At 48.1% G+C, this 24,658-nt stretch overlaps 1 protein-coding gene across 6 annotated transcripts; it reads left to right on the forward strand.

Annotated features, from left to right (window-relative positions):
* Nucleotides 1-11,458: 11,458 nt before the first annotated feature.
* On the forward strand, nucleotides 11,459-20,304 carry CSRP2 (cysteine and glycine rich protein 2). Of its 6 annotated transcripts, none has more exons than XM_054191484.1 (6): nucleotides 11,459-11,500; nucleotides 15,521-15,639; nucleotides 17,597-17,765; nucleotides 18,788-18,920; nucleotides 19,371-19,464; nucleotides 20,075-20,304. In XM_054191484.1, the coding sequence occupies exons 2-6, from the start codon at nucleotides 15,528-15,530 to the stop codon at nucleotides 20,149-20,151; spliced, it is 585 nt and encodes a 194-aa protein (XP_054047459.1). In that variant the 5' UTR covers nucleotides 11,459-11,500; nucleotides 15,521-15,527; the 3' UTR covers nucleotides 20,152-20,304. The 6 variants fall into 6 exon arrangements, with proteins under 6 accessions (XP_054047459.1, XP_054047477.1, XP_054047497.1 ...); XM_054191502.1 differs by having other exon boundaries at nucleotides 11,460-11,550; XM_054191522.1 differs by having other exon boundaries at nucleotides 11,482-11,545.
* Nucleotides 20,305-24,658: the final 4,354 nt, after the last annotated feature.

Genomic DNA, 24,658 nt, shown 5'->3' on the forward strand with positions numbered 1-24,658 from the left:
CATGACTGAAAACTGATTTGGTGTCGAACCAGCCTGCTTTGTCATCTCTGCAAACGAGAGCTGTCCTCCCGAAGCACACCAGCACTTTGAGAACATTTTCCTGAACGTTTTCCTGAAATACTAAATGAGTAAGAGCAACCCGAGCGCGGTGAGAGAGGAGGCAATTTGTGCGTGAGAGGCCTTCTGCTGCGCGCCCTGAATTCACAAGCCCTGCCTGAATGCAAAACAGCCACAGGCTGATGGAAACTACCAGTGTTCATTATCCTGAATGTATAATTATCAGCAACCACGTCACTCAATGGTTAAATTTCCATCTCTCCGTTGATTTCCCTATTGGTTTTGGCACCAGACTCCCAATGTGCCGCGGGCAATGGAATCGCCCCATTCCCTTCTCTAATTTTGAGAGACCATAGGAAGTACCAACAAATAGTAAAAATTGTACTAACCTGCAAAGCAGTTTCATTTTACCTAATGTCTTTTGCAATTAAAAAAAAAATAATAATCCTCTTCTGTTTTGCATAAAATAATGGCTTTTTAGGAGACTTAATTACTTTTGTCTTCTTTCAACCTTTTTGCTGGGAACACAACGCTGAATTGAAAAGAGTATCTGGTTGCATGACAACAATTGCATGTAAATAAATCAAACCAAATTTTAGTTGTGAATTTCAGGCCTATGTAATTATTCTTAGGACATTAAAATCTGGTTTCAGAAGAACACATACAATTCCAAGAAGCCTTTTTTAAAGGCCTAATTCCCACCAGATAGCCACATGCTGGAAACAAAACGCTTACTTCTGATGTAAAGCAAACACAAAGGGTAGATTTTGGAATGCAAAATTAATATGAAGGCTTTTTCATGCTGCAATACCTGCTGAAATTCTTCAGTGCTTGGTGCACTTTTGACCCATTGCTGTTTCTGTGGGGTTTGGTCCCAGCCATGACGAGAATTTGCCGCTGGAAATACCGATGTTGTGGCTCACTGCAGGAGCAAGGCTGAAACCACGTATGGTGAAGGAGAGACCAGCTAAATGACCAGCCCCATAACAGTAATGCCCAGCATTTCATCTTCAGACGAGTAGGTTGACCTTTAATTAGGGAGAAGGTGATAGTTGCAACCACCTGTGATCGTGATATGGCACTAAGCAGTTAAAACCCATTGCCACTGCTCAGCTAGCCCACCTTGGGCTGCTGCTATCCTCGCTTTACAGGTGGGGGAAGATGGACAAGGAAAAAGAGCGAAACCCATGGGTTTCTTTTAGCTATCACTAGCTGGTTCTTGATTTGGCCCTCAGCCTTGTCACCCTACCCTTAAGAGGGTTTTGTAACACCATCAGAGCCCCACCAGCTCAACAGCCAGTGGCCAGAGCTGCTCCAGCACAACGTTCACCAGCCCCCAACTGAAAGAAACTACAAGAGATGTTTCTGCTGTTCCTCCCCCTCCAAACCACGCCACCCAGGCTGTTACGCGGCGCACACAAAGCATAGCGTTCAATCGCAGGGTACGACATGCTAATTGACGGGTTTTCAATCGAGAGCGGAAAGTTTTACGTGGTTTGTATTGAACTGGTGGAGTATACTTGCACTGACCTCAAATGTGCAGCACAAATAATAGAGAGTAAATAACAAAGTGTATAACCAAGGATCAAAAATGACACATACATCAGTAGGGCAGTGCATACACTTACATATACATATATATATATATACACACAGATATATATGGCTATATAAATTTCTGTCTTGAAATTCAGTCTCTGAAAAAAAAGTACAAATTATTTTGAGTTAGGGGAAAAAGCCTTTTGGTGGTAAGGAAAGGCCACCATTAACTCCTAAAATTTTAATTAATGTATTTTTTGTTGAAGCTTTTGAACATCTGGACTGCTACAGGAAAAAAATCTTAACACAAAAAAAAATCAAAGGTAAATCTTACTGTACAAGCAGTACCATACCTTGCAAGGAATACAGAAAACACACGTATTTCTGCATTTGGTAGCCAGTTTGGAGTTAATAAACATCTGAATTTTAATTTTTTTTTTTCCAACCTACTACTAAAACCTCTCTCACAGTGATCACTGTCTGTCTCCCTTGTTTGGTCTTCATGTCTCAAACAGCACTTAATACTGGTTCTTTGTCCTCATCCAGAGACCTTTTCCACTGGGACCTTGCATATTATCTCCCTACTTATCTCTGTTCCAGTTTCCCTTACTATCACTCTTTTTTCCCCCCCCATTTACATGTTTATACATTTACCGTTTTTTCTCTTTGCTTCCTTTTCTCACTCTTCACGCTTTCTCCTCTGCCTGTCACATCTCCCCATTTACGCCTACAAATCAACCTCCACATCCTTTTTTTTTAAATCCCTGTTTAATCCCTACCTTTTAGACAATAAATCTCAACCACCTCCCCTTCAGCCTCTGCTCATATGTCATCTCCTGTTTTAACTTTTGGCATAAGCAGGCTATCTTTCTGACCTCCATACATGCTCTCTCTTTTTACGGTGCAACATGTCTTTTAATTATAGAAGAACCCACATCCCAAGGAAGACCAGAAATGACCCTCTCACAGACAACGGCAATTTGGCAGTTTTAAAGTTGGGGCAGATAGCTGTTATCTCATCTGTGCTAGAAAAGAAAACAAGAGTTTACTGTTGCCCAACATCTAGAAAGATAAACTGACTTTGAACACAAAGCAGAATCAATAAGGAGCACAACAGCTTCGTTTCATTGCCTTGCTCAATGAAGTGTAAAAAACAAACTGACAGCACAACAAAGAGAAAAGAATAATTGATTTTTAAATGTATTCCAAAGGTGACATTTGTAATCCAATTAAGGAAAATATTGTAACTTGTTCGTGCTTTTTCCTGACCGCAGAATTTCACTTTTGTTAAAGCTGGATTTTCCTTTCTGAGTGGTAAAATATCTGTAGGGAGCCTTTCGGCCATTGCCTTGCTTTTTTTACACCTATATTTCTCCACAAAATAGACCTGTATTTTACAGGCGCTCCTCTATCTTAGCAGGATGGTGTGTGCACTGTTACAGCGTGCGCGTTACGTGGCCGTGGCCATCATAATTTGCGTGCAGCATTAAAGATAATGAATAAGCCAAGCGCTGAAAGCTGACCGTCGGCACCACACACAGAAGAGGTTCTGACACCCCGTAGCCTCATAGTGCTTCTGTGTTTGTGCCAAGAAAAAGGGATTGTTGCCAAGACTGTGCGATGTGCAATAGCCAGCCAACGCGATCTTCTTAAGCGCAGCTTGTTTTCACTCGCTGTGTGTGGAAGGAGGTCATAAATTGTTGTCCAAAGAAACCACAGAAGAGCGGAGTGCTTTACAATGATTTGTTGCTGATGATGTAGCATACGGTCAGCCAAAGCCAGCATTGCCGCTAGAAATTACTTTTGCACAGTTAGTTTTAACTGTGACCCATTGTGCACCCTGGTGAACGTTTGGCCAACGAGAGGGATGGAGCATGGACGGGGATGGGAGGAGGAAAGCGCGGTGGGGCCAAAGGACCAGGGCAGCACCAGTGCCGCACCAGTGCCAGTGCTGGCTGATGCCTGTCTCTGCTGGTGGTGGAAAGCAGCATCCCAGATAAGCAGTTTCTGCTTGGCAACTCACATCGGGCGCTCACTGAGCACTACGATGGCCTTTATGTTAATATAATCACAGAGACACCTCCAAGCACTCAGTCTTGACATCTTCTCCTTGTGCATAATCAGCGTTTCCATGGTACAGTTATTACCTATTCCTACTGGTTCAAATAATTCTTTAGTGATAGAGGTAATTAAAATACTCCAATCAGTGATGATAACTGTATTAATTAATAATCAGCATCAGCTGATTTAATTCATGAGGTATTTTTTCCTCCTCAGATGGCACTGAGGTGAGCAGTTCAGCTTCAGTTCTTCCAAAAGCACATAGGAAAATGCAGATGTGGGGTGTCACTGTTGTATCACACAGCTGCTGCCATGAATCCTGCACACCAGGGACATGTCAGAGTCAGGAATGGGTCCATCCAGAGCTCATGGAAACTCATTTTGGTGGCAGGAGCTAATGTGGCCGGTATTCACTGGAGAAAGCCATCACATGAATGCAGTGCTGCCGCCGGCTGATTGCAGGGGGTCAGACTGACAAGTGCTACGCACCAAACCAGGAGCTCTGCAGGCTGGGAAGAGCTCTCAGCCACCGATCTCCCCTGGCAAGCCACCGGCAGCCAGGACACCCTTGCTTCTCGGGCAGCGCCTGCTGCTTATGCTTAGTTTCCAGGCAAAGGAAACAGAGGTGGGCCGTAGCTTATGGCTGGCTCTTGTTGCTGCTGCCGCATCCAGTCTTAGAAGCACAACTAAGGTGGTGCCCAGTCCCACCTATTCCCCTTCAATGGGCTGTTAATGAAGCCTAATCATGTTTATGGAGAGTGCTGTCTTTCTCTCACCAGAAGACGCAACGTCAGATGAGTTACATCTGTTCCTTCCTTTTCTACTGCTGGAAAAAAGAGACTTCGTAGCACGCTCGTAAGCTCCACAGTGACATGTGTTTGTCATTGGCATTACAGCCAGTTGCAAACTAGGATTCTGATGCTCATTTTTCATTCAGATGAGAACAGGAACAATATGCGGTCCCACCAAGCCTCTCTGCAGACAGTCAGGGTAATTAAAACCCTGCTGGCTGCAAGGAGACATGCTGGAAGCTAAAACCCAACCACACTCAATAGCGCGTTCCCCTTGAGGCTGGGTAGGTTTCCTGCCAAAAAACTTCCACTCCCTTTCCCTAGATCTGACGTTCCAAGCCTGGAAAAGGTGAGGCATCATTGCATCTTAGCGTGTTGTGCTGCCAGGGGGAGGGACACCAAAGGCACGTTTTGTAGCAACGGTTACCAGCAGGCATCGGCATGTTGCTGGGTTTACTGCTGACCACCCTCCGGCTGTTTCTGTGGAGTCCAAAATGCTTTTCCTTTGATGTAAGGATGCAGAAAACTTCATGCAATGGCACCACGATGCAACTTGGAAACCGTCCACCCTCTTCTTTCTCACAACAGCTTAGCAGGGGGCTCTGGCCCAAGGCTGCCCGTGGCTCTGCTGAAGGTTGCTCGCAGGTGATGTAATGGAGCCTGGAGCGGTGCTCCTTGGCAGGCGGGCAGGGAACGGCATGATCACCATCCCGCCCTGGCACGGATCGCCTTTGAGCTTCCTCTTCTGATGAGGGCAAGAAGCTACACGCAGCGGTGCCGGAGTGGTGGAGAAGGGTTTAGGGTCCCAGCCATTACTGGGAAAGGGGCCGATGGAGGAAAAAAAAAAAAAATCACACGGGCTCTTTCTCCAGCCCAACCACTGCTTTTTCACATTACGGATTTAGCGAGGCTGCCATCTGCTATCTGGGTAACATCTTCCCAGCAACTCCCTTAGCAGCCGGATGGAGCTGGGAAGCTTTTGGAAAATAGCAGAGTCAGACCATTTCACCTTGCTATCCCCTCCGCGCCTGCTATCTAATATTAAACACATTCCCCTGCCCTCCTCAAAACTCAGTAACGGTATTATTGAAACAAGCTGTCTGGGTCCTCACATTTTCTCCTGTGCTAATGAAACCCTGTCAGCCAGTGACAGAGCTTGTACGTGGCTGAGATTACCGAAGATCTTGCCTGCAGGGTTTTCCATGGCATGACGCGAGGGATAATCTGGCCTTGTCAGTGTATGGTGAATAAATTGAGCTTTATTAAAGAAATCAATACTTTCAGCCTAAATTATGCCTCCTGCCAGGGAAGTGACATCATTGCTAATCCAGGTATTAGTATTCTGCTGAGCTGGCACCTGAAATGGAGCTCATGTTTTGCTAGGCTTTTCAGAAACCTCCGTTCAAAACCTCAGAACTTGAATATAATAACTTCAATGTTTTGCTGGGTTTTTACAGTGCCGTTGCCTGATAACATCAGCACCGGCAGCCTACACTGTGCTTTACCTCGCTACATGTCTTTAGGATTAGATGCAAACCGTGTGTTTCTTTCAGCGTTGTGGGGTTTAGATAAACCTCACGTCAGGCTGAAGCGTCGCGTGCAAGACCTTGGGAATGAACGGGAGCTCTCCAGATCCATCTCCCTGAGGAACCGGGAACACACTGGGTCCAGAAAACTTTGCTGAGCTGGAGAGGGGTCTGAGAGCCTCTGAGTCAAAACCCACTGCTCCGTTTCCTTAAAATCCCACCAGCATCCATACTTGCAACAGTGGGCAGCTCCACAGATGCCTCCACCTCAGCTCAAAGCCCTTAAAGCAAAGCCCACAGGGAAGTGGGACCCTGGAAGACAGATATCGGTCGGACCCTCAGCCCCGCTGAGGCACGTTCGGGGCACGTCAGGCATGAGAGGGCTTCCATGTCCCCATGGGGAACGGTGTCAGCAGCAAGAAGTGATCGCTCAGCATCCCAAATAGTGAGCGGTGCCCACCTCCCCCATCTGCCCAGACCCCGAGCACTAGGTCATGGCCATCCCTAGGGAAGAAGGCTGGATCATGACAAAGCGTGGAGCTCTCCTTGCACGTCCACACAACCACGATGCCCTGCTCAGAAACAATCAATCTATCTGGGTGATTTACTGACCTCGTATCACTACAAATCATATTGGGCTATGGGGTAGAGCTAACCTAAGCAATGGCGTACCAAGGTGATGCTCAGTCTCCCTCTGTGACCCTTTTTGTGAATAATATTAGATGCTTCAGTGCTTACGGTGGGACCAAGAATTCCTCAGTGTGGGAAACACCTGGGATGCTGCAAAAACCTAATACCTCTGAGCGCGTATGTTGAAGCACACACATCTCCCTTGGCCATGACTTAGAACAAAGCAAATTCTTTAAATAAAAAGTTTAAATCTTCCTCATTTCTTAGTTTTAAAATCCTGGCAGCAGAGAACTCTTCAGTATCAGTCCCTACATCTTAGGAATCAAATATCATGAGGTATAGTATTAAAAAAAATGAATGCTCTAAACAAAGGAAGATCTGGGTAGATTTTGAATAGGATTAGAGAACTGACTATTGATTTTTGTGTTGAGAAGCATCACCAATATAAAGATGTAGGTCAACAAAGATGAAAACTATTCATATGTTTCATAAATTATGCTAGCTTAGATCATGTTGTTTATTGGACATGCACACAGCTATTTCTTATAATGACTAGGCAAATGAAGATTTTTTAAATTAATTCTTCCTAGAAATAAAATTTCCTAGAAGTAAAATAATTTATATGAAAGACCACTGACAAAGAAATCAACGAGCTTGGAAAACACAGCTTTCTCATACTGAATGTCTCTGAGATCTGTACTTTGGATTTAAACAAGCTGATTCAAAAAAATCACAGCTCTGGTAAACTCCAGAACTGTCTGCTGTATTTTTATTAATTTGTGCGAACTTCATTGATTTATCACTGCTGTACTTATGCTGGAATAAACGCATAGCACCACTGAGACACATGACCATTTAGATAAGGAAATCAGCTAAAAGCATATGCCCTTCTAGGACAGGGCAAATCTGGGTAACTCTGGGCATGAATTAATTTTTTCACTAGCTGATACTGCATAGAGAGCACTTGAAAATTCCCTTTACTAGGGGCAAGTCTGGGGGTTGGCCAGTGAGAAATCAACCAAGGCACCACGGGAGCCGCTGTGAGGAGGCTGACCTCGAAGGCTGGTAAATGATGAGCTCTAATGCTAGCTTTAAAACTATCTTTTGTAATAGGATAATTAGCTAAATTATGCTCTGTCAAGAACAAAATTAAGGGAGCTCTATCTGTAGTAGCAGTATTTGGATAAAACTAGGTCTGACAAAAACAACATCAGAATATGACTAAACCCCCTGCAAAGTAAAATCTGGACTATCTATCTAGAATAAACTTTCATAAAGTAATAGCAAGGATTACCAGCAGAGCAAGCAGATTGACTCTGCCGTGAGCAGACATGTGGGACCACGCTTACGAGATCAAATGAGGATAAGATAATCCCAGGTGAATGGAAGGTATTTAGTGGATGTGAAAGGCCTGAGGACACTGATGTGCAACAAGTCTTTTGAGAAATAACTAGGTCAGACGAGCTGATGATTTACTCAGCTCCCCCGCAACGTGGAAAACAACTTCTACATAAAATTACGGCACAGCTAAAACCTCGACAATTTTGTTCCGAGGTGACAAACATGCTTCGGGTCAATTTTACAAGTGAAAGGAGAGCTGGTTTTGTGTACAGCCTGTGGGCTTTCCCATGGCCAAGGAAGCAGAAGAAAACGGAGGCACACCTCCTCGCTCACAGAGCTGTGCAATCCGCAGGGGAAAGGAACCGGGGATGTTAATGCACTGTTTAATGCACGATGTTTCTCAGAAATAAACTGTCCTAATTATAAGCTGCTGAGCTCAAAGGGGCAGAAACCAGGCAAAAAGCCGGCTGCAGGAGCCCAGCTGCCCGCAGGGAGGCCCGGGGTGGTGGTTAGGTGGGAGCTCCTCCCCAGGCCAGTGAGAAGAGGCAACATGTGAGATTTTGGAGAAGTGAGTCGGAAAGAGGGATCTACAGCAGGTGTTAGGCAGGAAGGCGGGGAAGGATGGGGCTGCGTCTGGAGGAGGGCGAAGGGGGGAGTGGGGCTGCTCAGGCAGTAAGAGGGATGCGCAGGGTAACCGGGTGAAGGAGCGCGGGACAGCAAGGAGGAATGCGGCAGGGTGGGATGCAGGCTTTATCTTTTAAAAAAAATATTTGAACTACGCCCTCAGGAAAGACAAAGACAGAGATGAAGGGAGCTGCTGAGGAGACAGAATATGTATATTTATATCTATATATAACATAAGTATGTAGTTATAGAAAATAGATATATACATATTTATAAGTGCATTTATAAAATGTATCGATAGAAATAGTCATTATCATAAAAATAAAGTAGGTGGTGAAAGTTTCATTCTTGCTTTTGTTTTCCTTCATTACAAGGTTTTATTCCCGAGTGTCGCAGTAACGTATTCCTTAATATTGTTCCTACAGCCGTGGACTTATCAACATATTTATGTCTGTCCCCCACAGTCACTCTGCTTCTGACAGACTCACTAAATATTAGGCATGAAAAGACTAATTCTTGGATGTCTTACTCTCTTCCAGCTCATTTTTCAGTGCCTCACCATTGAAGAGTGGTTTTTTTCGCACCAGCGTGGCCCTTTAGTCACAGGGAGAATTTCCTTTCTTTGGGTACGGTCAGACCTCGCCAGAACTGCCGCGCTGCTCTCTTCCCTTGGGGATGTTTATTTTTTTTATAGTCGGTAGGAAATGTTATCAAAAGGGAAAATCTAATAGCTTTGGAGGCTACCTGAGGAGACACAGTAAATAACGTAGCATCATCACACGTAGTTGCAGCAGGGCTGGGAGCGGGACAGGTTGGACAAGGGAGCACAGGCGCTTCACGCAATAAGTAGAGTCAGCCTGCCCTGACTCATTCGCCTCCTATTTGTCTGACTTGGAGAGATCCTCTCCCTTCGCGTAACCTCCAAGTCGTGAAACAACAGTCACTAACACTTCTGCTTCTCGTTGTGCTCCCTTCCCTCAAAACCTAGACTAGAATTTTTGCTACGATGCTTGAGGTCAGGCTCTTGGTCTTGCTCACAGCGAACACCACCTTGTTCCACAGGAACCGATACTTGGCTTCGCTTACGGAGTGGGGCTCTGAGGTGTGCATAAACTGTGCACAACCTGGACGTTCACAACTCATTGCAAATGAAAACAAAAAATAACAAATGGGAAGTGTCCTGGTTTGAGTGGCACAGGATTAATTTATCTTTCAGTGATTTTACTTTTCAGTAAGGTCTCTTTTAATGCTCGGGAAAACTGCATTTTTAGAAGACTCTAGTGTCTGAATCTGTGAAAATATTTACTTTATAGCCAGCTAGGCTATGCGGGTTTCAAGGTCTCAGTGTTTTCGAGCCTCGCCAGGTGCAGGGATGGGGAGGAGCGAGGCCTGGGCACTTGACCCAGGCTGGCCAACAGGATTACTTCATACCATGAATGTCACATTCAATATAAATTAGTAAGTTTGCTGAGGGGTTTTCTCTCTGCCTTGATGGCTGCGATCCTGAGAACTTCTTGCCCCGGTGCCAGACCCCCGAGCCCTTCCCTTCCTCCAGAAGCCACAGCGCTCGCAGTGTCCAACATTTGCTGTCCCCTGCTGGGAGTGCACAGCTTCCTGCTGGTAGAATGGGCTGAGTGTAATCCTCGTATGTTTTATATTGGCATTGGGATCAATATTGGTTCTTTAGTATTATTAATGTTAATTATTTAGTATTATTCTATTAAATCTGTTTATATTTCAACCCTTGGGTTTCCTTGCTTTTTTCCCAATTAGCCTTCCCAGGTGGGGAGGGGTCGTCGGATGATAGAATAATTGTCTAAACGACTATAAATTGTTGTGGGTTCCTCAAATCATAACAGGAAGGAAAAAACCTTGGCAAGTTGTGGCTGTAGCACGCTGGAAGCACATTTTAAGAGGAGAGGAGAGCTAACCTTTCTCAGTCGCGTGCCTGACATGGAGGTAATTTTTAATCTCGCGGTACAGGCCACTCGGCCCCATATACTTGCCATCGGACAACCTGCAGCCAGCCATTTCCCTGGAGGTTCTGTAAGGATCTGCCTCCATCCAGCTCGCCGGGCTTTGTCTCTGGTGTGCCGGGAGAAGTTGTTCCTGCGCTGAAAACAGAGCAATCTGGCACTCGCCTGGGTAATGAGTAACTGATTTGGTATTTGAAAGAGGAAGAGATAACCTGCATCTCCTAAACAGAGGGAGCTCTGTGCCTAACCCTGCACAAGCCAGCAGTGTGTGACAGCCCTGCGGAGCCAGGAGAAGGCAGATGAAGCACCGAGCTCTCTTCTACAGCGCGAACTGGCTGCTGTGGACAGGCCTAATTGTTGGGAAAATGATTAAAGTCCTTCCTAATGAGTCCATGCTGGAGCAACGGTGCCAATTCCTCCCCGGGTGCCTGTGGGCTCGCACCCGCATGGGTGCCGGCTCCCACCTCAGCCCCTTGTCCCACCTCTGGGGAAACCCATGTCTGAGCCCTACGCACCCTCCCTGGGGTGAATCTCCTGGTGAAACACGACCGTGGGACCCGTGTGGACCTTGCGGGGGCAGTTGAAGAAGTCTAAAACGTAAAGAAAAAAATCCTAAAAAATGAGTAAAAACACAGGTTGGGGGCCGATCGGAGGCCACCTGGGATACCTCCTGTCGCCCGCCCGCCCGCCCCTCGGGGTGGCCACGGCAGGGTCGCGCCCCCCACCCCCGCAACTCCCCGCACCCTCACGGGCACGGGGGCTCCGTGGGGTCTGCCTGCAGCAGGGACGGCCGGGCTCGGGCCCCGCGGGTGGGGACGCGGGCGCTGCCGGCCGGCGGGGCCGGGGCTGGGCGGCGGGGAGCGGGGCCGGGCCCGACGTGGCTCCGCCCCGGCTCTTTAAGGCGCTGCGGGGCCGCGGCGGGGCTGAGACGAGGCGGGAGGAGCGGAGACCCGCGGTGAGGGACGGCACGGCACGGCACGGCACGGCACGGCACGGCACGGCACGGCACGGCACGGCATGGCATGGGATGGGATGGGATGGGATGGCATGGCATGGCCCGGCCCGGTAGAGCCCCCCCGCAGCCGGCCGCAGCCCCGCGGAGCGGGATGGGGTCGCAGCCCCGCCGCGGCGGTCGCTGCCGCCGCCCGAAGCAGCGCCCGTGGGGCCCGTCCCGCACCCCCCACATGAGGGCTGCGGGAGGAGGGGGGGATCCGGCGGCGGTGGGGCGGGATGAGGAGGGCCGTGGGGGGGACACCCCTCGGCCGGAGCGAAGGCAGGCGGGCTGGGCGAGCGGCGAGGCGGCGGGGCGAGGAGAGGCGGAGGGAGGTGAGGGTCTGCCCGGTGCCGGCGGGGCTCGCTGTGGGCGACGGAGCTGCTGCCGCTGGCCGGGCTTTGCCCCGGCGCGTGGCTGGAAAAGCGATCCGGGATAACCGGATAGCCCGAAATTCCTCGGTGTCTGGCTCGGGGTTGGTTTAGATTTCTCGTCTTTAAACCCGCTGTTAACAAGTGGTTTGTCACCGGCGTTTCGGGGAACGCTAGCCGAGTAACGTTGTAACCCTCTTGACGGGGTGCGAGCTTAGTCAGGATTTTCTTATTAGAGGGAACAAACCCGCAATCAGAAGTCAAAATTGTTGGTGCCGGTAGTGAGATCATCTGCGTGTTTAATTGCCACTCTCCAGCTCCCCGAAGGCCTGCCTGAACTAGCCAAAAAGTCATGAGGGAGCAGGGAGGGCTCAACGCGGGGTTGGAAGTCTGAACCTGCCGCCTGCGGAGCTCCCAAAGGAGGGCTGGGCAGCACGAACCTCCAGGGTGGCACTGAGAGAGCGGCTCGTGGGCAGGAGTATGGGCTTGTACCCTGTCCTGCGTGCAGAGCTTCTTCCAGTCATCATCCCGTTTCCCCTTCGGTGCCTTCTGGGCACCGCTGCCTCAGGGTAGCCTTTGCTGTTGGGTAATTGAAGAATTAGTGCTGTCCTTCCCACACAAGCCGTCATGGGAACATTGTAGGGAGGATAAATGGGAATATCTTCTTTGGAAGAGAGCAAGGTCACCTTGAAGTACTGACTTCAATTCCTTTTCGCTTCTCATTTAATGAATTCCCAGAGCCCTTATCAGAAGATTTGAGTCAGCTAATGGTTGCCAGATCCTCTAATACTTCGTCTCCCTTGGGAAGAAGGGGTGGAGCTGCACCCCATGTTGCCCAATATTACGTGGGAAATCTAGGGCAAAGCTGGAAACCTGATCCAGGTCCTCAGCTCTAGTGTGTGTGGAAACTGAATAATTGTTTGCTAACAAAGTGATTAAAATCATTTAGGCTCACGTAAATGCACAAAACAACGTGAGCCCGGGGATGGTGAGAGGAAAAGACAGAAGTAGGTTTTGTACCAAATACCGCTTACGTTTTGGAAAGCATACAAAGTGGAAAGGAATCTCTTCTCCTTTTTTTTTTTCCTTTTTTTTCCTTTTTTTTTTGTTTTTCCAGTCTGTGCATTCCTTTTCCAAAGCTTTGTGCAGCCTATATTCCCTTTAACTAAGGACACTCTTTGCCATGATTGATGTCAGCTGCTGTGCGGTAGCACAGCCAAGCACTTGAATAAAAGAAATGGAATCTTAATTTTTAGACTCTACGGTTGTGCCAAGAATGACAAAGGCAAAGTGGGAAATGTCATAAAACTAATTTTATGAGCTTGGTCAGGGTATTAGTGCTAAACCATGGAGCAGTAATGGTGCTAATCCCGTGGAAGTATTAAACAAAGGGCTATCTCAGTAATTAGTGTCAGTGTGCAAATGGCACTGCTCAGCCACTCCGAGGAAGTTTCCTAAGCCTTTGCTTAGGAATGTACCTAAGGTGCCCCAATTTAGGTTAATAACCTAATCTTATTTTTCCACATGCCATGAATGGCCGTCTGCTTGTCTCGGACAAAAGTCTCGTAGCAGCTACTTGGCAGCAGGTCTTGCTTGGGAACCGTGCAACAACCTTCCCTGCATCCCTAACACTGCCCAACTAGCGCTCCGGCTGCTTGGGCGGGAGGCTTGTTTTAGCAGTACTGGCAAGATGGGTCACTTAATTCAGGCTTAGCCAAAACTGCTGCTCGGAGATGGGGTTTTGTGACTCCGCTCTAGCACAAGGTGGCAGCTGAGCACCCGCAGGACCCCTCGTTCCACACCAAGTTTTCTCCCGCGCATCGGTGGGAACCCCTTAGAGGAAGGGGATCTTGAAGCAAAGTGCTCCTCTCTGCCTCCCTGTGTCACAGACGAGCTTCCAGTTCCTCTCTGCTGGGCAGGGGGACAACTGGAGGCTGGTAGTCCTCTGCTTCTGGCTCAGAGGGACGAGTGACAAAGCTGACTGAAGGCAGCGGGTTGTGGGTGTCGTGTGGGGATGGCATTGCGTGTCTCTTCTCCCTGTCTGGCTGACACAGGAGAACTTCTAAGGGTAACTGGAACTGAGCTGTGCCAAGGGAAGTCAGAAGCTCCGGACAAATTCCTTCCTTCCTTCCTTCCTTCCCTCCCCGGTAGCTGATCCCGCAGCGCTGCTGTGGGGAGCCTGCTGGGAGGGGATGGTGCTGCTGGTGGGGTGGCAGGAGGTGCCCTCTGGGTTTCCGGTGGGCAAACCCATGGTCCTGCCCAGAAACCCTGTGTGAAACAAGGGTCGGTAAGGAGCAGGGGGGGCAGTAAGGCCTGAGCAGCGCCACTGCATTAAACTCGCCGAATCGATACCTCTCTCTCTGGCTGCTGTTGGGTTCCGTGCTTACAAGAGGTGGTCCTCTGGTGGTGAGCAAACCAGCATCAACCAACGGTCATGAGTCGAGGGCAGTTTAGCAATGACTGGGAGGCGAGCTTTCAACAAACCCCGCTGTGTTGTCTCTTGGTGGTGACAGAAGGAGGAAGGCCCCATAAAAGCAGAAGTTGGCGGGTCGTGCTCTGCTTTGCTGCTTTAACCCAGGACGGTTAATGGGAGGAGCAGGAGGAGCTCCCAGTCGAGCTGGGTGGGAACTCATGGTGGTGATGGCACAAGGGCAGGGCAGCTGGGGAGGGGGCAGCGCAAGTTGAGATGGGACAGTTGCTGCCTCTGGCTTAACATAGGAGGCTATTCCCAAGGCTGTAGTTAGACATGATGGGTGGCCCTCCATGCTGGTCTTCTGAGTGTCCATTGCAAATAATGCACGAGAGGGAGTTTTACTTTATTTTAAAGCAGCTGTGGCTCCTTGAGCAGTTGGGTTTGTTTCATATATCTGTCTGGTAAAGGTGCGATTCATGTAATAGCGGTGGAGTCCCGGGAAAATAATCCCTGTTAAACTTTGAAGTGCAGGCATGATCTCAAGGAGTTCAAAATGTCCCTACAGCCCTAATAAGTGTTCTCCAGTGAGGTGAACTTTGGTTTGTACTCCGACCCAAATGCTAGGCCTTGCAGTAAAACAGAATGCCATTGTTGGCACAACTGGTTTGCTTCCATCAGACAAGAGGCCCAGCCTTAATGAAGCATAGAAACTGAAATTATATCCATCTGGGGGGGCATTCGCTCAAGGTACAGTAAAGCCCTTGTGCATGAAACTGTAATTTGTGCATATCCAATTTATGTAACTTTCAAATCCCCGGGCAGGGACGGGAGGACACGTCTCGCGAAGACTGTGTCTCTGTTTTTCTTGCTGTTCAGCAGCAGCGGCCTCTGTTCCCTGTGCCAGTCCATCTGCTTTTACAAATAGCCGTGGAGAGCCCGCCTAAGCCTCCGAGTCTGGTCTGGGATCTGAACTCAGGGCTGAGACGTTGATCTGATCACAAAAAAAACTTCTCACACGGTGGAAGGGTCACATTTTTTTAAACAGTTGGCAAAATCACAGGCTTGTGCTCCGTTAGACAAACTTCACAGACCTGGTTTAAAGGAGCCTGTGACCCCAACCCTCCTTGAGCCGGGGCGGTGGAGGACCCCCTGGTTAACAAACCTCTCCCTTTCTCCCCCCCTGCCTGGCCGGGCGCGCAGAACCACCATGCCCAACTGGGGAGGAGGCAACAAATGCGGGGCCTGCGGCCGCACCGTCTACCACGCCGAGGAGGTGCAGTGCGACGGGAGGAGCTTCCACCGCTGCTGCTTCCTCTGCAGTAAGTATTGCCCTCCCGCTCCCCTGCAAAACCTCTCCTGGCGTAGCTGGGGGGGGTCACAACAGCACGGTGCTGGTCCGCAGGAGACGTCCCTCAGCTGGGACACACAGGGGATGGCAGCGGCCAGAGATGGCTTTGACCATCATGTGGTGGGCTTGATTTCTCTGTGTGTTTCCTGGGCCTGGAGGTGCCACAGGTGTGTCTCCTGGAGAGATGTTGTCCTACCTGTCCAGCGTGAGACGGGTGGGATGCACTTCCCAAAGCAGAGCACATGATGCTTTTCTCCTCCGTTTGCCCCCCTCCCAGCCTTCTGCTCTGGAGTCTAAGGGATCTTTAGGATGGAAACTCGGCTTAAGCGTTGCTCACGCAGAGGAGAAAGCCCAGTGGCAGAGCCCCATTTGCACTGATCTGAGCTCAGCTGGACTTCTGGTGGCCCTGGGGCCGGCAGCAGCTGAAGGAACAGCCACCAAACCCCTGCGCTGAAGTCCCCCACGGACCAGGACAGCAGCGTGCCTGTAGCACGGCCGGGTTGTTGGTGCTTTAGCATAGCCAAAAGCCTGGACTTTCTTGGCACAGGGTCCTGTGGTTTATTTCGGATGAAAGGAGTCCAAAGCATTATTTTCCAGTCCAACCAACAAGCCCAGCGAGGCATTGAAAATCGCTTTCTCTGCTGAAAAGACCTCTGCTTAGATGAAGGGAACAAAGGGTCACTGTGAATCGGAGGCTCCTACTTTGCAGACAAACAGCCTGCCTGTCTGAATCAGAGAATTTTACCCTGTTACAAACACGAGGTATTGGTTTGTCCCACTTGCTGGTGTTTAATACCTACGGGCAGAGCTTTGGCCCTCTCCGTCTACGCCGCGGTTATAACTGGTCCTCTCAAAGGAGTTTGCTGTGAGTCTGCAGCACCTCGTCAGCGCACAGTGCTGGCACGTGAGCCTCGGCGCACCTACGCGCCTTCCCCTCAGCTCTACAGCAGTCACAAAAAAAGAAAAAAGAAAAATTAGATGTCTCAGCTGCCTCATTTTCAGCCTTTTATGGGAGTTTCTATTAAAAGAAACATGGAACTTGCAGTCAAACAATGGCTCTAGTGTGTCTGTGTATTTGCTTTTCCTTAGTGCATAGTTCTGCCGGGGTTAAAGTCTGTAGACTTAACAAACATGCATTAGTTGATTTACTTATTGGATATCTGTGTCTTATAAAAAGAACCTTGGAGCTAATGAATGCCATAAGCAAAGGTCACCCTGTATTTTGAAGACCTTAAAATTCTTTTTAAACAAAAAAATCCGTAAAGCTTTTTTATTTTTTTTCCCTCCCCAAAATTGTTTATTGCGGGCATAACGCTGTTGCAGACGGGAAAAGCGTGCCAGTTGGGATACAAAAGAAGGTTTAAGAAGGAAATAGTTCTGCCTTCTACTGTAACCTTGAGCAGAGTGCCTGCATTGTGCTGAAGGACAATGTGGGAATGCCAGAAAAGCACGGCCCCTCCGGTGGCAGCTGTGACACGGCCCCAACTCTGCCCCAAAACAATGCTGAGGTGGGGAGAAACCTTGAAGGATTTTTATTTTTCCATGGCCAAAAGGGCAGGACAGGGGCTCTTTTGCAGCGATGGACTTCTGCTTCGTGCTGGATGGGATCTGTCAAGGGAAACTGCTGACTCCACTCTCTGGGTTTCTGAGCAGCCTCATTCATCAAACCACAGCAAGTTTCCCGGCTTTAAATGTCACGGTCATGAGGAGGTGGGAGGGAATAGAGCCCTTTATAGGGCTAAGTATAATTCACTAATTCAAACAGCAACCTGCCCCCTCTAATCTCTGGCAGTTCCACAGCCTCATAGGAAGAATTATGGACAAGGAAACCCATAACATCACTTCTCACTTGATTTTTGGCTCACTACATGTGCTGATGGGAATGGTCCCTTAAGGCACTTTAACTTTCTTTTTTCCTTTTCCTCCAGTGGTCTGCCGGAAAAACTTGGACAGCACAACTGTAGCGATTCACGATGCTGAAGTTTACTGCAAATCTTGCTACGGCAAAAAGTACGGCCCGAAAGGTTACGGGTACGGCCAAGGGGCAGGAACGCTGAACATGGACAGGGGAGAGAGACTAGGCATCAAGCCTGAGAGGTGAGAGACCCTTGTCCTTGTGTGATCGTCCGGTACTGTTTTCAGAGGAGTCCTTCAGGCTGGATTTTGTTTAATTCCTGTTGTCCGGAACAGAAATGCTGCAGAATACCCCAGTATAACCCAACGGAGGGCAGGTAGCCTGCAGTGCACAAAGCTCCCGTTGGTGACTACAGGAGTAGGCACTGTAGAAGCAGGAGTTAGTGCAGGTAAAGATGCACTAACCCTACGCATGAGCCACAGGGGACTGGATCACAGAGCTGCTGATGGCCCTGCAGGAGCCCACAGAGGTGACTGTGGGTCTCCAGCTGGCCTCCTAAATAAGCTGCAAGTGACAATGTTCAACAGGTTCTGGTAGGGATGGGTAGGGAGAGCTGAGAATCTGGGGCTACAAGAAGAATGAAACTTTGACTGGCAAATGAAGAACCATTTGTGCTTAATTATAGCCAAAACCAGAAGTCCTGTTAAATAGTAAACATTCCTAGTCTGATTAAGTTCCTGCTGTAAAGCAAAGCATGTGGAAAGAAGCTGAGATATGCCTCACAGCTTGCTTCACCCAAGTTCCCAAATTACTGCTTGACGTTGATACGATGTGTGCTCTCCAGGCAGGGCATAGCCAGAACTGATAAACAGTTCAACCCATGAGGTTCAGTGATCAGTTCAGGTTCCAGATTACAATCAGTGGACAGGAATTTAAAAGGATTATTTGTAGCTTTACTATCTGATAAAACCGTGTCCTGATATGGAATTCAGCGCTTCTCTAGAAGCGTAAAAGGTGAAGGTTTCTCGGAAAACTAGCTTTTACAGTAGCTTCTTATTATCCATTGAAGTACAGCCTTTCTCTTTTTTTTTTTTTTTTTTCCTACCAAGTGTAATCAGATAGCCTTGCTGGTAACTTACCTCTCCGGTTTTGAAAAAGTCCTTTATTCTGTGCTGTGTGTTGGATGCTGCTCTGTTGTGTTGTTAAAAGAGCAAGAGGTCACTTAGTAAAAGAGTAAAGACAACCAATGTCCCGTTTCTTCCAGCACGCCCTCTCCCCACCGACCCACCACAAATCCCAACACTTCAAAGTTCGCTCAGAAGTTCGGCGGGGCAGAGAAATGCTCCAGGTGTGGTGATTCTGTTTACGCGGCAGAGAAAGTAATAGGAGCTGGAAAGGTAAGGAACTGCACGGCATTTTGTACCTGCTCCGTGGACTTTACAGTGATGTGAAGTTATGTAAAGGGGATGTTATGTGGGTTCCAGGAGGGAACGAACTGCGGCGCAGAGTTAAAATTGCTTAAAACTGCATTTCTCTGCCAGCCGTCTGCCTCGCTACGGAGAGCCAAAATCTGCTCTGAATTGATGAGAGCAAGCCCAAACCTTCCTAAACGCTGCCCTGAGCAGGAAGGCGTGCGGAATCCAGGGCTTTGGGCCGCTCGCAAAAATACAGACACTCTCGCCTGCTACTGGCGCACTTGAGCTGGGCTTTATTGCACCAGTCATCTATAAACAATACTGACGCAGGCATGTCCAGGTAGTGCATTTTTTTTACCAACTGAGGCATTCTGTGTATTTAAACTATCTCTTTTTTTTTCTTTTTTCTTTTTTTTTTTAATTTTTTCCTAGCCGTGGCACAAAAACTGCTTTCGATGTGCCAAGTGTGGAAAAAGCCTAGAATCTACAACCCTAACTGAAAAAGAGGGAGAAATCTATTGTAAAGGTGAGGAAAGAAACACAGGCAACTTGTTTATGGCTTAAGGTAATGTGTTACAAGGGCAGGTGCCGAATTTATTTGTGGTATAAGAAACTTTCAGGTTCCTGTCAAGATGGAAATGGTCTGTAAGTCACAGCTGAGGAATTAAATTAATATTTCGGAAGCTGCTGATGTGGCTTCCATCTCCGTCAAGCAGAACACTACACACTGAGAAATGCAGCAGCCGCCCGTGCCCTCTGCCTGGGGCAAGAGCAGATCAGGGTAAGGAAACAAGCCAGCCCCCATCCTGCCCTGCCTTCTTGCGTGGTATTGTGGGGATAAACTCGATCCACACAGCAGTTTGATGACAACATATGTCTTAGCGGATATTTAGCTGCAGAACCGATGTATGAATTGCTCTCACAGAGTAGGTTGGGAGCTACGCAGACCGAACAGCCGCGGCTACCGAGCCCAGCCATGGCAGTTACGCAGCTTAACAAAGGGGTTTTAGGTGTTGCTTCCGATGGGGATGTTCTGGTGACTAATGGGACGCGGCTGAGGGGCCTAGCCCCAGGCACAGCTGTTCTTAATGAAAGAGCTGGAAGCCTCAGCCGCTGCCCATTCATCTCTCTCGCAGGTTGTTACGCCAAGAACTTTGGCCCCAAGGGATTTGGGTACGGCCAGGGAGCGGGCGCCCTCGTCCATGCCCAGTGAGGGGGCACGGCTCAGACCCCCCGGCGGCCCTGCTGAGACCCTGCTACAAGAAAGGAGAGAGTTTCCTAAATGTTACTAACTACTGTGAAACAGATACTAGTTACTGTAGTGCTTGGGCCGTACATTCAGCAGATGATTTTTTTTTTTTTTTTTTTTTAAAAAAAAGGCACTGCTTTTTTCCTTGCTTTGTGTATCACACTGTAACACTTTTAATACTGAGTATCAATTCAATAAAGCTTTGCTTGTTGATATATCCTAAAGGCAAGTGTTACACGCTTTGTTTGCAATGAAAAGATGAGTAAGGGGAGCGTTGTTGGGGTACTCTGGGTGTGCAGGGGTGGAGATAGAATGATAGACTTGGTGCAGACCTTCTCCGAAAGCCCCGTGTGACTGGAAGCTGGACATACTGGTCGTGGCCTTCAGAGGTGACAGTCCTCCAGTATCACACCACTATGTGCATGTCCAAGGCAACCAGCTGCTCACTGCACATTAGTCGTAAACCTTAATCTACTGCTCTGTGCAGCGACACAGCTTTGAAAGTGATAGATTCTAAGTACCTATGTGCCTAAATGGATATAGAGCCTCTAGCGAATGGAAAACAAACTTTTTTCACTGCAACAATTTGGTATTGAGGTGTAATAATGCACGGAACTTACTGTGCAGAAGGTGTACGCTACCAAGACAGCTGCAGATTAGTACCATCCCTACTCGGCAGCTGACCAAGCTCTGGACTACCACGTCAAACTCAGGCTTAAGAGAAGATTTTGACCTTTTGTCCCTAGTGTTGTGACCCTCAGTTCCCTGAAGATAGCGGCAGGGCTTCAGCCTCTTGAGGATGGTGCCTGGCAAGGTAGCTGTAGTGCAATAACAGAGCAGAAAAAAATTCTGCCTTTACACAACGTAGTAGATAATGAGACTTGAACTCAAGTTGATGGGCAAGGAGTAACAGCAATTAAACACATCGAATGCAGTGTAGATCTACTCCATGCAAACACACCGGTTGGGTGAGAGCTGTAACAGCCAGGATCCCCATCTCTAATGTTCCTAAAGGCCTTCGAGTAGGAGACAATTACTTTTGCCTTAGCCAGCTCTTGAGTGGAAAGCCCACAGAAGAGCTTGGCTTCTTTTGGGGGCTGGAGCAGCTCCCAGCATGAGCCTGGGAGGCCTGAGCTGGGAGCGCCTGCAATTCCTGCACTTCTTGTGAAGCAGATGGGAGTCACCTCCTCACTACAGGACCCAGGACCAGCCCACCACAAAGGCCTTATGAGAGAATGAGATACTTCAGCCTAAAACTGTGGTGCAAAATATCACTGTTTGAGGCAAGCTGCCCTATTTTTATACAAGTAACCAGTATTTAGTGTGAACAGCTTAGCAATTTTTAATTTATGTTTTTTAAAATCTAGTCCCAAGTTTCTTGAGCACCTGAAGCAGACCTTCACCAGCATGCTCAGGCTCTTCTGCCAAGCTCCTTTTGCAAAGCTTATGGCTTGCTCTTGCCTACAGTAAGGAGGAGGCACATGAGATCTGGGCATCGACACCTCTTAAAAGCACAAATTGTACTTCAGGGGAGCATGCCTGAGCTCCAGCAGGCAACAGGTGGTTGTAGGAGTTTCTTTCCATCTCTTCCAGTGAAGGCCATGCTATTGCACAGCAAGGGCTTCGCTAGAGGCCAACCACAGCTGTGGGGAGGCACAAGCTCCCTCCCAGTGGCTACAACCCACATAATGTTCTGGCGTGGAGGGAGGAGGTTCAGTTTCGACTCCCATCATGCCCAACAGAAGTTTGTTAAAGAAAAGATGAGATTTGAAACTCTTTCTGGTTTGGGAAGCAGGCTGATACCTCTGGAGGGAGGAGGGGAACCTTCACGGAGTGAATTTATGGAGACACATTCAAGACATGACTGGGAATGCTACAATAAATAGTAAGCAAGTGTGTCAGCACAGTCTAGGGCAGAGTTTCAAGCAACATCTACGACTGCGGTCTGAGAGAGTGAAGCACTGCAAGCCAAAAGCCTAATTAGAAAAATACGTACTAGTCAAAATAATACACAAAGAGCATTTTGTACGGGTTACAAAGGAACAATGTGGATATGAGGAAGAACAGACCGCCGGCTCAAAACATGAGCCAAGGGCTTGTACGGTTCACAGAGAGGGAAAGATTACAGCTGAGGAAGACAAGGGTAAGGCAGAAGCAGCAGACATTTGGGGTGGGAGTGAGACAGCAAGCAACAGCACAGCCCAGGAAACCTGGGCAGAAACCTTTGGTCCTGCTACTCCTATTGATGATCCTAATACTTTTCTCCTAAAAAAAAAGTACTTTTCTCCTTTGCCAACCTGACAGTTGTGCAGGAAGGGTTGATCCTCTCCCACTCTTCCAACCTGAACAAGGACAGCTCTAACTCTGAAGCGGTATCCAGCCCCTGCGGCCGAGGACATGAAAACAATGACAATATCCCCTTTCCATAGCCTTGTTACCTGTTGGAAGTGCTTCCTCTTCTCAGGAATGGCATTACAAAATGCTGAGCAGAACTGTTCAAGAGACAGAAACCAAAATACCGCTCTTGACACACTACTGAGCAGATGAAACTGCTCCCTGTTAGTTGATGTAGCTACTGTAGTGGATCTAAACTCTCCACATTAGCAGAGTTGGCAGGTGCAATTTATGCTGACAAAACCAGGCATCTAACATATTGTTCATTTACCTATAAAAAAGAGCTTTCAATTCTTAGAAAAATGAACAGAAAAAATGTTCCGAAGTGATTTAAACCACTAACGGTCACGGGCTTTCCATTCATTTCCCAGAGAGAATCACAGCAATGGCTCACAGCTCCACACTGCTCTACATTCCAACAAGTTATATAAATTAACTACAGACAGATAAAAGAAATGAAGGAAAAAAAGAAAACTCGTAACCATAAAGACAATATATCTGTCAAGAGAAACGAGTACCTTCCTTACACTGAAGTGCTTTCACTTGGTTACTGTCAACTTCTCAGCAGCAACAAAACACTGATGAATAAACGCTCAGCCCAGGCTGGAGCAATGCTTTGAGTTAGTCTCAGTTTGGAGCTCTAATTCCAGGAGAGACTGGTTCTCAAAAGGACTTTGACTTCATGATCTGGAGATCTTGATCTTAAGTAGTACATAGGATTGGAGGCAATGTGAAGAGGCCACTAAGTTTACACGATAATGCAAATAAATTCAACCTGGAATTGGTGCAGTCTTTACTGATCTCTGTTCAGTAGCCTAAGGTGGATAAAACCCAAATGCAAGCATTCTGCCCTAGTAGCTAAAAATAATCTGATTTCACTTAAAGGCAGCTCATGGGAGGTGCGAGGGACTGAACTCTAATCAAGCCATAATGAGGGTGCAGAGGGCAGGCTTCTTCCCAAATAAAACAAACCAAGTAACCAGCTTCCAAGTCATCAGGAGCCCACCCATACCTCCCAAGAGCAGCAGACTGCTCTGATGGAGACCTTCAGTACAGAATGTCTTTTTTAAAAAAGAAAATACCTTCCCTGATCTTTACCAGTCAAGTCAAAGGGTGGTCAGCCGAGGTGAGCCTGGGCCCAGCCTCACCAGAACCACCGCCTGGGGAAAAGGAGAACAGCAGCAATTCTCCATCAATGTCAATATTGAACCCACACCCAGCAGAAGACACAGAGACTTTTTTCTCCCCTTTAGGTGTGCTCTTAAGTCCTAGCCTTATACTTTTAATACATATTGATGGTTATAAACCAACTTGCATGGTTACTTTGTTTCTACTCAAAATCTAACCTTTAGCATGGACCAGAAGAGTCAAGGTATTCTGTCTCCTGCAAGTGCCACCTAGAAGCACACATTGTGGTCATACCTACTAACCCTATGTGGATATCTTGTTTACCCTTAGAATACATCAATGCCAACAGCATTCTGGCTTGTGTCAGGAATAGCGTGGCCAGCAGGAGTAGGGAAGTGATCGTGCCTCTGTACTTGGCACTGGTGAGGCCTCACCTCGAGTGCTGTGTTCAGTTCTGGGCCCCTCTGTACCAGAGGGGCATTGAAGCGCTGGAGCGTGTCCAGAGGAGAGCTACCAGGCTGGTGAGGGGTCTGGAGACCAGGGCATATGAGGAGAGGCTGAGGGAGCTGGGCACGTTTAGCTTGGAGAAGAGGAGGCTGAGGGGAGACCTCATTGCCCTCTACAACTACCTGAAAGGAGGTTGGAGAGAGGGGAGTGTTGGCCTCTTCTCCCAGGTGAACAACGACAGGACCAGAGGAAATGGTCTGAAGTTGCGGCAGGGGAGGTTTAGATTGGGTATTAGGAAGAATTACTTTACTGAAAGAGTGGTCAGGCACTGGAACAGCCTGCCCAGGGAGGCGGTTGAGTCACCATCCCTAGAGGTATTTAAGAAATGTCTAGATTTGGCACTTCAGGGCATGCTCTGAAGGGCAGAGACTGTAGGTTGTTGGGGTTTTTTTTGTGGTTTGTTTTTTTCGTGTGTGTGTGTATGGTTGGACTTGATGATCTC

This window comes from Rissa tridactyla, chromosome 1, assembly GCF_028500815.1.
Source record: "Rissa tridactyla isolate bRisTri1 chromosome 1, bRisTri1.patW.cur.20221130, whole genome shotgun sequence".
Taxonomy (NCBI): Eukaryota; Metazoa; Chordata; class Aves; order Charadriiformes; family Laridae; genus Rissa; species Rissa tridactyla.

Excerpts from the sequence above, each read along its gene's own strand:
- CSRP2 (XM_054191484.1), top strand. The coding sequence starts at position 15,528 with ATGCCCAACTGGGGAGGAGGCAACAAATGCGGGGCCTGCGGCCGCACC. Across the intron at positions 15,640-17,596 it reads CCGCTGCTGCTTCCTCTGCA|TGGTCTGCCGGAAAAACTTG; the intron begins GTAAGTATTGCC and ends CTTTTCCTCCAG. Across the intron at positions 17,766-18,787 it reads CTAGGCATCAAGCCTGAGAG|CACGCCCTCTCCCCACCGAC; the intron begins GTGAGAGACCCT and ends CGTTTCTTCCAG.